The sequence below is a fragment of the Nematolebias whitei genome, chromosome 10 (assembly GCF_014905685.2).
Source record: "Nematolebias whitei isolate Nwh7 chromosome 10, NemWhi1, whole genome shotgun sequence".
Lineage (NCBI taxonomy): Eukaryota > Metazoa > Chordata > Actinopteri > Cyprinodontiformes > Rivulidae > Nematolebias > Nematolebias whitei.
Window position 1 is genome coordinate 24,886,625 of NC_056507.1, and position 14,473 is coordinate 24,901,097.

Sequence of the window (14,473 nt, forward strand, 5' to 3'; positions counted from 1 at the left end):
AGTACCTGAAGGCGTACAGATGAGATAAAGCTCTCCCAGTCAGCGCATTCTCTCTTCTGTCCCTGTCTTTTCTGAAAGTCTTGCCCCTCATCTTGTTTCTCTTCTCGTTTATGGAAACAGGTGGACAAGACATGCATTAAAGTAAAAAAAAAAAAAAAAAACTGGGTGGAGAACAGGACTTAAAGAGGAGCATTTAAGTCCTTATTAATCTCCTGCACTTTCGTCTTCATTCTTAAAGTGTGCTGCTCAGTCGCGTTCCTCTTCGAGGTCTCGCAACCCACAGAAACAACAACTCTAACAGGCGTCCCACCTGGTTGGTCTTTCACATTGTGGTCTCCTCCCATTCTAGTTCAACATCACCTAAAAACCAAAGTGAAATGAGCATTTTGCGAGACACATTTGTTTCTCTGAGCACGTGTGCTCGTGTTGTTGTTTACCTTCCATGGCGTCCAGGGAGTCCATCTTCTCCAGAGCAGAATAGTTAACAAACCAGATGGACTGGCTGTTGCCTTTGTTGTTCAGAAGTTCCAGCGTGCTTTGGTGTAAGAAGATGTACTGGACCTGACAACACAAACACACACGGACACAGACCAGATGTTATTTTATTTTGAGCAGATGCTCAAAGCAATATCCTCCTCACAAACCAGTGGGGTAAAAAATACACTTTAAATCTGAATTATGCTGGCTCATATCTGATTAGGCTGCTTGATTCATTTTCAATCACACAAATCTGTCAGAGCCATTTGTTGATTTGTGTAAACTGCTAAACAACGGCTCTATTTAAGGAACCCCCAAAAGTCCAAACTGTGATGTGCAACATCGAAACTGGGTCTTAATGCTGTAAAGTTGTAGCAAATTAAACATTCTCCATCTTTTACTGTGTGTCCAATAAGTTTACTACAGCACAGAGAAGATTGATGCTGCGAGTGCAACAGAAATAATCAAGAGGTAAAGGCCTTCCTTAGTCTTTTGCTCCTCGAGTTTCATGCCAGAGTTTTAAAATAAATCATCTTATGTATGAGGAGAAATCACTGCATTGTAGCCATTTAATCAAACCTTGAAAACAATCTTAAACTCAGAATATGTGTTGTAAATGACTCTCAGCTACTAACACATCAAATTGTAGCTCAGTATATGTAAAACTGACTGAATTATGGCCATTTTTGTGTTGGCTAATGTGGATTAACTGTGTTGGCCATCTTGAATTGGGTGGACTCCAAAAATGAATTAGTTGTAGATGTACACCCACATACGCAGTGTAGTGGTATAGTACGTGGTATCACGTGGTATAGTGTACCCACTATACATCACTTACCAAAACGTTAATTTAAATCCATCCAGTGCTTCAAAAGATATTTTGTTGACAGACAGGTAGATTTGACTGTAATATCTGATCGCAAAATAAAAATAAAAAAGACCTTGTGCAATCAGTTAGTCTTCAGAAAATATGTTGGACATGACTCTTAGCAGCTACTACACTTAACTTTGGTTCAATATCTGTAAAATTGAGTTGGCAACTTTTGTGCTTGCTATGATCAGCTGACTATCATCTTAAATAGGGCTGGCTTTAAAGGGTAATCAATTGTGGACGTACAACCAATGATTATTTCATGAAAGTTTCATTAATATTGGTCCAGTAGTCCCTGGGACATTTTGGTATCAGAGACACATGAATACACAGAAACAGGCAAAAACATTATCGCCTTTGCCGTTCTGCAGCAGGCGATAATAAAAGAGAGCAGGAAAACAAAAGCTAAACCTTTGAAGTAAAACAAGAGCACACGTTTATAAAGACTGACTGTGCTGGTAAATGCTGATGTTGGATAAAATTCACTTTCAATCATTTTTTTTTTTCTAAAAAGTTAGACCAACCTGCAAATGTCTTCAAAGCACAGGTTTAATATTCATAAAACTCTTTCTGTTTGTGTTTTTTTAAATGTCATCTGGAGACTGCAGCAGTGAAGGGAACTCTCTTTTTCAATGAGCAAGATAATTTAGTTCAGTATTATTCTAAACATTTGATACGTGTGCATATACAGTACTTGGTGACTGGTTCGATCATTCATGCTCAACTGAAAGTCGTCTGAAAGACGTTTCAGTGAGAAATGTCAGGGCGCCTAAAGATGTCAAATTTATTTAAATTTTAACATCAAATTGCCCTTTTTCCTTTTCTTATGTCTATGGTAATTATCAGACGGACCCTTCAGCGTTGATTCTTATAAACCCACCAGATTTTGCACCATGCACATCCTCTCACTGCGAAGTTCAGCCACGAGCCCATAAATATCCACAAAGTCGTGATCTCTGATGTGCTGAATGAGGTGATCAAGAGCGAGAAACACACCCGTCCTTCCCACACCGGCACTGAGAGACAGAAAACAAGCATTATGCTGTCTGAAAATGTCCTATCTACAGAGAAATACACTACAGCCATATACATAATACTACTTTTATATATTTAGAATACTGTACCCCTGAAGTGATACCTGCAGTGGACAACTATAGTGGAGTTGTCGTGCCGATGCGCTCGAACAGTTTTTACAAAATTAATTAAAGTGCTGCAGGACTCTGGGACTCCGTGCTCAGGCCATGATGTGAAGTTGAAGTGTTTTACCAAAATGTAGTGACCATGCTGCAGAAAGAGGAAAATATACATACATATATCATATAATATATATATTTATATATCATATACATCAGGGGTGGAAATACCGCCCCACCTCATTAATGGGTGGGGGGGTCAGTAAACAGGCAGTTTGTTAAGAGCAATTTTTGGAGGGCCCCTTAACTTTCAAATGTACTGTTGTAAAATGGAATGAAAATTAAACAATTATTGTTTGCAGGTAGACAAGTTGCAGAAACTAACAGGAGTACTGAATGTCTTTCTCCTCCCACCCCCATCCCTGTGACTAATTAAGCTTCCTGGTCTCACGGTCATGTGACTTTCAACAAAAACTGTTTCTTCTTTTTTACCAAAATCTTCTACTTTTTTTTTCTTTTGGCTTCAACCTTCTTCAGGGGTCATCACCACAGCAAACTACCTCGCACGAAGAGTTGGCAATTGTTTTTACGCTAGATGCCCTTCCTGATGCAACAGACCACCAAGCTACCACAGCCATCTCTGTGGAGCAGGAAACTGCCATCTAGTGTGCCTGGGGGAGCAGATGGTGAGGGTTAAGGTGGACCTTGCTCAGGGGCCCAGAGTGGGGCAAATGAGGGTGGATACAGGTGTATATGTTTCACCTTTTCCACCCAAATTTTGATGTAGGTCCAGGGGGTTGAAGCAACAACCTTATGATCACAGGTCCACCTTTTCTAACCTTTGCACCACCACTCCCCCATCCATTTTACAACAATATATAAATGAACTGTACTTATACAGCATCTTTTTATCTTATCAAAATACTCAAAGGGCTTTACACTACAATCTGTACCCTCATTTACCCAATCATACAGCACTCTACTACATATCTACAAAACTAATCTGAATCTGTAGAGATTAATCAGTGCTTTATCACATTCATACACCGATAGGACACACATCGGAGGCAATGAAGGGTTCAGTGTCTTGCCTAGGGACATTTCAGCATGTGACTGCTGGTGGAATCGAACCCCCAACTCTCACATTGGAGGATGACTGCTTTAACGATTAAATAAGAGTAAGAAAAAATAGGTAAATTCTCTTTCTTGTTGCCCTTAAGCTGTGCAATGGGATTCAGTATGTAGGATATTACATGATAGGATATTTGAACTTTCAGGATATTTATAGGCAATTTTTTTTAGTTATATGCTTAAGCAAACAAGTTCCCAGGCTCAGACATTTTATAAATTCACGGTGTAGACCTTCTTTTAAAGCGTCTTGCTCCTCGTTCTACACTTATAATGTTTAGTATTGTAACAAAATTAAGGTTTTGGAGTCTCACCGTACTTTGTATCTAAATATTACTACATGAAATATTTGGAATTTGCAGTATGAAGCAGACTTTTTGGAAACATTCACACATTATATAGATCCTGTGTGGTGTTTTATTGAATGAATGGCATCACCTTTATTTATTTATTTTTTTTTAGTTACAGCCAGAACTGTCTTTATTAGTTCTAAAAACATCTGTCACAAGAAACTGGATTTAAAGTTATGTCCTTCTGAACTGGGATTAAACAGTTTGTCAACAGGGCACTTGTTTACATTTTGTTTGACATAAAGCAAAAAAAAAAAAATTCTTTTTTTTCTCTCTCTTTGGCTAAAATAATATGACTTTATTTTTACCCAAACATAAACTATGTTACTTGACTGTAACTATAATTATTGCATTATAAAACATGCAAAACATTTTTTTCACTGGCAGGTTTTTGGCTTCAGTGTGTACATATGTACATTTCAAGTATCACATGTCCTTTATGAGAGTGCATGTCTGTAGTTTCTGGAGGTTTTAGTACCTTTTCTATTTTAAGGGTTCTGATAGTCCAGTCAGGAAGGACTTCCTCGGACACTTTAGAAATTAGAAAGTCACTGAACACCGTCACCGGCTTGTTGTCTTCAGGCCAATATTTGTGACACCGAATCTGAAATATGACAATCATCTTCAGAACACGTATGACTGTTTTAGGAATCAAGCCCAAAACATACTGTGTGTGTTATAAAGGGCTTGTTAATGGTATAAAATTTCTAATGACGCACTTTGCCTTTTTCATAACACTGTGTGAGCATGGCGATGGTGCGGGTTCCTGTCTCCCAGATCATCCTCCAAAAGTCTGCCACGGTGCTGGGTAGAGGGCCTTGAGTGGCTATGAACTCGTTGGGACACAAGTAACCCTGCAGAGAGAAAACAAAAGGCAGCAGGGCTCATATGCAACCCATACAAAAAAATGAAGTTTTATGAAACTTGAGATCATCCCTCTGGTTTTATGAGTGATTACTCACAGAAACAAAGCTGGCATTGATATAGTCTGAGCCTGCCACGCCGGGTTCTGACAGCAGCTTCACTCGGTTGTTGTTGTCTAAATTCAGAAACATAAGACGAGAGCAGTGGATGAATAAAATATATTGCTTTGATTTATTGTGTACATTTTAGCCTTTAAAAAATTCCCTTTTAGTGTGACCACATACAGGGTTTGATGTTGAGGAAGCGATTCTTAGATTTGTTCCAGGGCAGGTCAGCGTCTGATGTGGCCAGGTCGGGCAGCAGCTTTGGCAGCTCCTAGAGGAATAAAAATATACCTCTTGTTATGGTCCTGAAAAGACCTCTACAGAAACAACTCAGTTATTTCAACTTTTCTAAATTAAAGCCCTAACATTCCTTAAAGTGATGCATACTGTCTGTAATTACTTTCTAAAAGTTTCATAAAATTTCTTCCAGTGGCCCATAAGGTATTTAGTAACATATATGCAAACTCACACAGACATGGGCAAAAACATTTTAGTCCACCTTCACCTTTAAGCAGCAAGCAATATCCTAATTTAGACAAAATATGATTGAGATTTTTGACAACACTTTTGAAAACACTTACCGCAAACTCCTCCTGAAACTTGGCATTTTCATTGGCACACAGATCTTCCACATGCTGCAGAAAAGATTTCTTGTTGATGGGCCTGACAGAGACATTAGAAGAGGAGCACACTGAGTGTTGAAGGTGAAAAAAAGACAACGACATGATGTTTTTTTGTAAACCTATTTTAGGTTTCTAGCACAATGAAGCTGTAAAGAACCTGCAGATTTGTCCTGCAGGTGCTGCGCGCATACTTGTAAAATCAATAAAGAATGACTTACTTGAGCGACTTCCTGTAGCTGAGCAGTCTGGAAGAATACAAACAGGAAAAAAAAGAACCAAAAATAAACAAATCAACGCAATAATTGCAGCCCACGCATTGGCATTTGTGCCCATGACATTTTAGCTAATCTTCAGCAGAGATTTCCACAGTGATGTATGTTCTGCAAAGTGGGTTAAACCATTTTGTAATCAAATCCACTTTGAAGTCTTTACATTTTTATTCTAAAATAATATGTGAATTTGAATGGTACCAGAAGTGTGTTGCTCTTATAGAGGGATGTGAATTAAAGCTACACAGATTCCCAACAACTGAAAAAGCTTAACATTTATGCCCGCTGCCTTCCAAGCAGTTTGAGATGGAGTAAACAAATTAAAAAGGCCTTAAAGAATAAGAGCTTCGGCAAAGCTGAGCTCATGATGGAGGACGATGAGCAGGCTGTCGGTAAGACATTGATGTCACTGATTCGTTTAACCATCAGCCACCACTTTAGCTTTTACAGACAGCACAGATGGAGGGTTTGACTCAGGCCTGAATGACACACAAACATGCAAACACAACACGCACAAAGTCAACTTCCAACTTACTGGATGACATAAATCTCTTTCCGCCTAAAGAAGAAGGAAGAATACCTGGTGAGAGAGAAGTGCCCAGTAAGAGAAGCTCAAAGTCAGAGTGAACGTAAACGCCTGCGTGGAAGCAAAGCTGACAGTGACACAAAAAGGTGCTACTTTAACAATAACTGGGTGACCATTCAGATTCTAACAGATTTAAAAGAAGAAGTGCTGATCATGTCGTAGCAGAAGGGAAAGGAGATGCTGTCCAGATTAATACAATGTAAGAGAAACATTTTCTGAAAATATACAGTGAATGCTGGGAACTATAACTTTACTGAAGAAGCTGAAATAGAGTTGTTAAAGCTAAAAGAAGCAAAAAAACACTAGCTAGAGGCTAACAGTTGGAGCAAAACAATAGTTAAAAGTCAAAAGTAGCAAAATGTTGGTTGAAAGATGAACATAGCAAAAGGTTAGCTTAAAATGGAAAGGATAAAAAGGCTAAATAAAAGCCAAAAGCAGCATAAGAACAGGTAAACACAAAAGTAGCAAAATGTTAGCAAAAATGAAAATATTAGCTAAAAGCAGCAACATGTTAAAGGTCAAAAGTAGTGAAATGCATGGCCAAAAACTAAAAGTAGCAAAAACAGCTAACTAAAAGCTAAATGTAGCAAAAGGCTGGCAAAAAGTCAAAAGTATCAAAATGCTCGCTAAATGTTAGCCCAAATCTTAATGTAGCAAAAGACTATTTAAAAGCAACAAAAGGCTATCTAAAACTGAAAAAAGTGAACTACTATCTACAAACCAGATTCCAAAAAAGTTGGGACACTAAACAAATTGTGAATAAAAACTGAATGCAATGATGTGGAGATGGCAAATGTCAATATTTTATTCGTAATATAACATAGATGACAGATCAAAAGTTTAATCTGAGTAAATGTAACATTTTAAAGGAAAAATATGTTGATTCAAAATTTCACAGTGTTAACAAATCCCAAAAAAGTTGGGACAAGTAGCAATAAGTGGCTGGAAAAAGGAAGTTGAGCACTTAACGAACAGCTGGAAGACCAATTAACACTAATTAGGTCAATTGACAACATGATTGGGTATAAAAAGAGCTTCTCAGAGTGTCAGTGTCTCTCAGAAGCCAAGATGGTAAGAGGATCACCAATTCCACCATTGTTGTGCAGAAAGATAGTGCAGCAATACCAGAATGGTGTTACCCAGCGTAAAATAGCAAAGACTTTTAAGTTATCATCATCAACCGTGCATAACATCATCAAAGGATTCAGAGAATCTGGAACAATTGCTGTGCGTAAGGGTCAAGGCAGTAAAACTCTACTGGATGCTCGTGATCTCCGGGCCCTTAAACGTCACTGCACCTCAAGCAGGAATGCTACTGTCAAGGTAATAACAGAATGGGCTCAGGAATACTTCCAGAAAGCATTGTCAGTGAACACAATCCACCGTGCCATCTGCCGTTGCCAGCTGAAACTCTACAGTGCAAAGAGGAAGCCATTTCTAAGCAAGCTCCACAAGTTCAGATGTTTGCACTGGGCCAGGGGTCATTTAAAATGGAGTGTGGCAAAATAGAAGACTGTTCTGTGGTCAAATGAGTCACGATTTGAAGTTCTTTATGGAACACTGGGACACCATGTCATCCGGACCAGAGAGGACAAGGATATCCCAAGTTGTTATCAACGCTCCGTTCAGAAGCCTGCATCACTGATGGTATGGGGTTGCATGAGCGCTTGTGGCATGGGCAGCTTGCATGTCTGGAAAGGCACCATTAATGCAGAGAACTATGTTCAGGTTCTAGAACAACATATGCTCCCATCTAGACGTCATCTCTTTCAGGGAAGACCCTGCATTTTTCAACACGATAATGCCAGACCACATTCTGCAGCAATCACAACATCATGGCTACGTAGGAGAAGGATCCGGGTACTGAAATGGCCAGTCTGCAGTCCAGATCTTTCACCTATAGAGAACATTTGGCGCATCATAAAGAGGAAGGTGCGACAAAGAAGGCCCAAGACGATTGAACAGTTAGAGGCCTGTATTAGACATGAATGGGAGAGCATTCCTATTTCTAAACTTGAGAAACTGGTCTCCTCTGTCCCCAGACGTCTGTTGAGTGTTGTAAGAAGAAGGGGGGATGCCACACAGTGGTAAAAATGGACTTGTCCCAACTTTTTTTGGGATTTGTTGACGCCATGAAATTTGGAAACAACAGATTTTTCCCTTAAAATGATACATCCTCTCAGTTTAAACTTTTGATCTGTGATTTGTGTTCTATTCTGAATAAAATATTAGATGTTGGCACCTCCACATCATTGCATTCAGTTTTTATTCACAACTTGTTTAGTGTCCCAACTTTTTTTGGAATCCGGTTTATAAAAGAAACACTAGCTAAAAGCATCAAAAGTTTTGCTTAAAGCTAAAAGTTGGAAAATGCTAAAAGCAACAAAGTGCTAGCTAAAATCTTAAAGTAACAAAATACTAGCTAAAAGGAAAACAGCTGGAATTTAAAAATAGCAAAGGGCTACCTAACAGCAACAAAAGGTTAACTAGAAGTTCAAAGTAGTAAAAGGTTGGCTAAAAGCTAAAGTATTAAAAAAAAGCTAGAAAAAAAAAAGCTAGCTAAACAGTAAAAAATAGCAGAAGAGAAGCTAAACCAATTGCATAGGAAGACAAAAAAAGACGAACAAATAACATGGTGTCTGAAGAGATTTCAGTTTATGTCTCTGGGAAATATGTTTGCAAATAAAAGTAAAGATTTTTTTATATTAAGTATAAAAGTTACAAAAGCCAAAAATCATAGAACTCATCACCTGAATACGAGAATAAGCCAAATGTTTTAAAAAATGATAGATAGCTGAAATTGCACGTTTATGCACATTGTTATACAAAAGCTAAAGAAGATGAATTATCTTCATGATCTACATTCAGTATCAGAAGTGACTCAGTTCTTATCGTGTAAAAAATGTAATTCTGACTGCTTCATCAAGGAGATAAGGACTTAATTCCATTTATTTTAACATTGAAACTACGATACAAACATCTTACATACTGAAAGTGTCCAGAAAACGTCGGCAACTCTTTGGTTATTTTGATGTTCGTTAAAGAAAATCTGAATTTATTTAAAGCAGCTACAAAATTCACAGCTCAACAAATTTGACCCTCTGCTCTACATGCTGATAAATTCAGCTGACTCAAGCGGCAAATCACTATTTTACTCAACAAATCTGATCTTCATGGAAAAGTTTTAAAACATTTGTTGATGTATTAATACAAAATATACAGCCAGAAGTTTTAAAATAAGCACCTACAACTAGGGATGCACAATATTAGAATTTTGGCCGATATCCAATATGCCATTATGTTAAAACTTATTTTGCCAATAAACGATATATACCGATATTTTTTCCCCCTAGACCTACTTACAAAGACTACATAGCTTTCTCTGCTGTGGAATTAAAATACTACATTATTCTGCATGGTATTTTTCAATTTGGCCTACTACCAAATGCAGATGCCAAAAAGGGAGCTGAAAATGATGTAACACTTCAACTTGGATTATGTTTAATGTCAAATGTATTCATGACATTTACTCTCTCTAACACAATGACAACACTTGAACTGTGCAAATTTGTCAATTTTCACACAAATCTAAACTCAACCTGTTCCCAAGCGACAAATGAAAAGCGCATAAGTAGTAGTGCATTAATAGATATACTTAACAGTTTCTTAAATTACAATTTAACTTAAAACAGAAGCCTTTTATATTGGTGAGTTCTTTTGATGGAATGGCCGATGGCTGATATTTAACTTTATCGCTAATATCGACCGATACCATGCCGATAATATCGTGCATCCCTAACTTGCACAAGTCCTGAGAATCTGCAAGGTGGAAAATAAAACAACCCATTTAGCCAAATAAGCAACAATATGTTTAAAGAAAAGTGGAAAATATAAGTATTTAGTTATTAGGCATGGGAGGAGAGTCATCATGATGTGGACCTGTGTTCATACCAGAAAAACAGTACATTAGTTTAATACACTTAATTTACAAAAAAAATAAGCTTTTTTAGTCTTTAACAAGCTTTGTCTGTTATTTTCTTCTTATGCCATCTTGGTATACTAAAAAATAACACTTCACTTGAAAACCTAGACGCTAATCTTTGTCACAGTGTTTGGAAAAAGCAGACAGAATGACTTTTCTGTTCTGCAGAGAACTGAAGATGAATTACAAAGCCACAGCACTGCTTTGTGTCTCTCTGCTTCTATTTTTCGCACAAACTCCACACCGTTAGATGACTCTGTGCTGACAGGAGCGCACATCAAGTTGGTTGCAGCAAAGAGTTTATTTTTTTTTATTTTATGCCTTGTTGACACAGGTTTAGAATAGTGTCTTGAGCAGCTAAATTGAGTCTGAAGTCATGTAGTGCGCTTTAACTGCCAAAAAGTGGTGAGGTTTTGCTTTTAGTTTATTAAAACTAACACTTACCGATTGAGTTTTTCTTGTTTCAGCTCCATGTCTGCCACAGCGATCAGCTGATCCAGCTTACACTTTGTCTCTATGATCTCTGCCTCTCTCGGTGAATAAGTGCCACCTTCTTTCTTACGCTGATGGATCCTGACAAGAGTCAATAAACGGGAAGGGTCACATGGTCTCATGGAACAGGTACATGGCACGTTAAGAATATTAAAGCTTTCATGTGGGTGCACGGAGAAGCATCTGATTCTTTCTTTCTTACTTGACTGAGCAGCAGATAATGATGATGAGTAACAAAGCCAAGAAGAATGACAGCAAAACACCCATAATGATCTGCTCCTCTCTGGTCAACAGCCCGTCAGCTGCAGAGTGGAGAAGAACAAACGTAAAGCATGCAGCATGGGCGGAAATCCTGAGGAGGTTTAGCAGGGTCCAGTCCCACCCAATTTTAGAAAAATTATGATTGTCCCATTAAATAAATCATCTGAGGAAACTATACCTTTAATCTATTAAACAGAAATGAGATCCACCATTAAAGTAGGTAATGCATTCATGCAATGCAAAGATTATAAGACTGGAGCGATTTAGCTAGTGCAAATATCTGGCTTCCAGTAAGGAGCGACTTCAGCTATTAAAATGTGAACGTAAACATTTTGTAGACCATTTCATTTTCTACGATTTCAAAAAAAGATTGAGACATTTTAGTCAGAGGTTAATGACGTTGATGTCACAGCAAGCCCTATCCAGTTGAATCCATTCTGCCTTTTCAATTTGAGCACACTGACAAACAGAAAAATGCAGAAATCACCAAAATGTACTTGAAAATAAAAAAGATCTGATGGATGAAGTGGAGAGAGTCGACAGAGGGGCTGCTGTGCGTTTGTACAGCAGTGTCTTACGGTAACTTATGGAAGGTAGCAAAGAGCTCTGCTTTCTATCAGAAGCTGCACAGGGTATGCATAAAAATATTCTCCTAAAGCTTAGACAAGTGCATTAATATACATTTCACTGCATTAGGCATGGTGCTGGATGGGGCTAGCACTGAAGATGTCATGTGACGTCAATGTAAACAACGTGGTGGCCTTTGAGAAAAATGCATTTTTCAACATTTATAAAAACTAAACAACCTACAGTTTTGCTAAGTTCATATTTTTAGATCTGATTGTTACGCTCACCAATATTCACCCTGCAGAGTGAGAACATTTAATATGTGTAAATAATGGATCCTTTATTGTTTAGGAACACTTACAGTTAATATTACTAAGATTATGGTTATTAAATACGTTGGGGCCTTGCCACTTTAACTCATAAGTTATTTACCAATTATATAGTAGTATTTATAAAGTAATTGGTAGTAGATATAGTAATATTAAGAGCTCCACGTGTTCATTTTACCAGAGTACATTTGATTGTACTTTTGGTGTCCTCTTAAAATTGCCCTGCTTATTGTCCCTCCACTAATGAAATATAATTTCCTTTGTTGTGTCAGTTTTTTAAGTGAAATACTGTCATTTTTTAGTTACCTGAAGTTCTGATGTGATCCGAATATTCAGAGTCTGTGTATTGGCTTTTAGGGTTTGTAGCTCTGAACTTAAACCTGTAAACAAAACAAACAAAACATTACAGCAGAAACATTAAAGTCTAACAAAAAGTACTACAATTTTTACTTTTTTGTAGGATTAGACAGAATGTGTCCAGTGTACTCACACATAGACCGTGTTGGGCTTCAGAGGCCCATTGCAGAAAGGATCAGTGTTGTTCTCCTCCATGCAGCCGTCGTTCTCTCCGATCACATACGTCCCTGAAGTGGACTGGTTTTGTCTCAGCAGTGATGGGACATCTCCAGGCACACTGCGGGCGGCTCTGATGAAGGCATTTATTTGCAACGAGTCGTCCCTCGACAAACACGGAGGGTTGGGGAACCCGGAGTCTGCAAAGTATGGAGCAGGATGGTGGAAAAATGCCTCCCTCCAGTTGGTCAGGTTCTCGCTGTCCCTCACTGTGACGGGAAGGAAAAGTTGACAAAAAGGAAGGAGTGAGGATGAACTGGGTCATATTTCTGATGCTGTCAGCTTTGTGAGCTTAGGACAGCGACACACCGTGGAACAAGACTCTGCTGGAGACTCAAAACACGCAAAAATAAAATCAAAAACACAAGCGTGTTCAACTAAAAAGTGATCACTGTCATACCCCCTGACTCGGCCACGATGACCTGGATTTTTGTGATTGGCCCGTTATCGTCACTATAGAAACAGGCAGGCATGTGGATGGTTATACTCCTGCGGGTTACCATGGCAACCCCTCCATGGCCCAGCACTGCTTGGGGTTTTTGGGTTGGCTTGGATGGGGCTACAACACATAGAGAGGAGGGACACACAAACAACCACACACAGTTAGCAGGTGAACCTAGTGTGTTTAAAGATAAGGCTTTGGTCTGGTATGTTTATTAGCTTGTTATATAACAGTAAAACAGCTTCTGCACATGATCAGCATGTTTCTAATTATACAGCCGAGTTATGTTTGCCATAATGACTCTAAATGCAGAGAAATACTGTGCAGCTGCAGATCTGACTCGTACGTGTCTGCTGCTGTAAGAAGGGAAGAAGCGCTGTAGTGCACTGCAGATGAGGGGACCTTACCTTTAATCCCTGTAGTAATCTGGACGTGTGGACTAAGTGGACTCCTGCCTGCCCCATTCTTTGCTGCAATCTGCCAACAAGCAAGCACACAAAGCAATTTAAGGAAGTATAATTTTTAGTTTTGATATACAGTAGTTCCTCGCTACTTCACAATTCGACTTTTGTGCTTTTTCAAAGTAAGATTGAACACGAGAAAAAAAAACAGTACACAGCACGATTGTGAACTTTAATATTACTCACATGATTGGGACAGTACTAGATACTATACAGTAAAAAGTTAATTAAAAAAGTAAAACATTTGGGACAGGCACCACCATTTTGTAGTTTTTTCTCAATAAGCCTATACTGTTTCCCTGCTCATAATGACTACATTTCCCAGAAGCCCCGTTGCCTTCTGCTGAAATACGTAGAGGGAAAGTTTTGATTTGATCGGAAAAAGTTTGGTCTTTTACACTGATTTCAGCACCCAGCAGATGCAGAAAGCCACACAGAACCCACTGGGAATCAAACCAGAACCGGACCCCCAGACAGGTGAACCCGAGAGCTGCTAGTCTCACAAGGACCCTTGAGCGGGGATGCCCTGCCTATAGGTCCAGCGCTCCTTCCGGAGCCCATCGCCACTGCCCTAAGCCAGCGAGCCGACCAGAACCGATAGGATAGGTCCGCTGAACCAGAACCAAGTCAGAGCCAAAGAGAATTGCTGTCATCTTAGAACAAGTCCAGTTTCACAAATATCAGTAAGGGCCATGCAATCTCCATTTTATTAACCTTCACACCACTGTCAGTTTTGTATTTCATGGTTATTCCAGCAGAAACAGTATCACATTTCTGCAAAATGTGGCTCAAGCTGACCAGAAGTGCTACAGCTGTCACTGTTGTTCTTGTAAAATACTCATACAATTCTATGTACTTAAAGTAATTGACTGAATTTATATATCATCATAACGTACCAGATTCACTGACCCAGTTTGAGGAGTTCTGCTTTTTTACGCATCAAGATGTGGACACGAATGAT

The 14,473-nt window shown here is 38.7% G+C and overlaps 1 protein-coding gene across 1 annotated transcript in view; it reads right to left on the minus strand.

Moving 5' to 3' along the window:
- Nucleotides 1–14,473, minus strand: part of ptprq (protein tyrosine phosphatase receptor type Q) — a 46,686-nt gene continuing 32,213 nt past the window's right edge. The window contains exons 33-49 of the mRNA XM_037682871.1: nucleotides 13,459–13,528; nucleotides 13,010–13,168; nucleotides 12,527–12,818; nucleotides 12,343–12,416; nucleotides 11,082–11,181; nucleotides 10,832–10,960; nucleotides 6,355–6,399; nucleotides 5,769–5,795; nucleotides 5,509–5,590; nucleotides 5,108–5,198; nucleotides 4,922–4,998; nucleotides 4,679–4,813; nucleotides 4,438–4,563; nucleotides 2,487–2,632; nucleotides 2,229–2,364; nucleotides 438–561; nucleotides 1–360 (exon numbers count right to left, since the gene is read on the minus strand). Coding sequence (XP_037538799.1) covers nucleotides 323–360; nucleotides 438–561; nucleotides 2,229–2,364; nucleotides 2,487–2,632; nucleotides 4,438–4,563; nucleotides 4,679–4,813; nucleotides 4,922–4,998; nucleotides 5,108–5,198; nucleotides 5,509–5,590; nucleotides 5,769–5,795; nucleotides 6,355–6,399; nucleotides 10,832–10,960; nucleotides 11,082–11,181; nucleotides 12,343–12,416; nucleotides 12,527–12,818; nucleotides 13,010–13,168; nucleotides 13,459–13,528 — 1,851 coding nt within the window. The 3' untranslated portion in view covers nucleotides 1–322. The remainder of the gene's footprint in view (nucleotides 361–437; nucleotides 562–2,228; nucleotides 2,365–2,486; nucleotides 2,633–4,437; nucleotides 4,564–4,678; nucleotides 4,814–4,921; nucleotides 4,999–5,107; nucleotides 5,199–5,508; nucleotides 5,591–5,768; nucleotides 5,796–6,354; nucleotides 6,400–10,831; nucleotides 10,961–11,081; nucleotides 11,182–12,342; nucleotides 12,417–12,526; nucleotides 12,819–13,009; nucleotides 13,169–13,458; nucleotides 13,529–14,473) is intronic.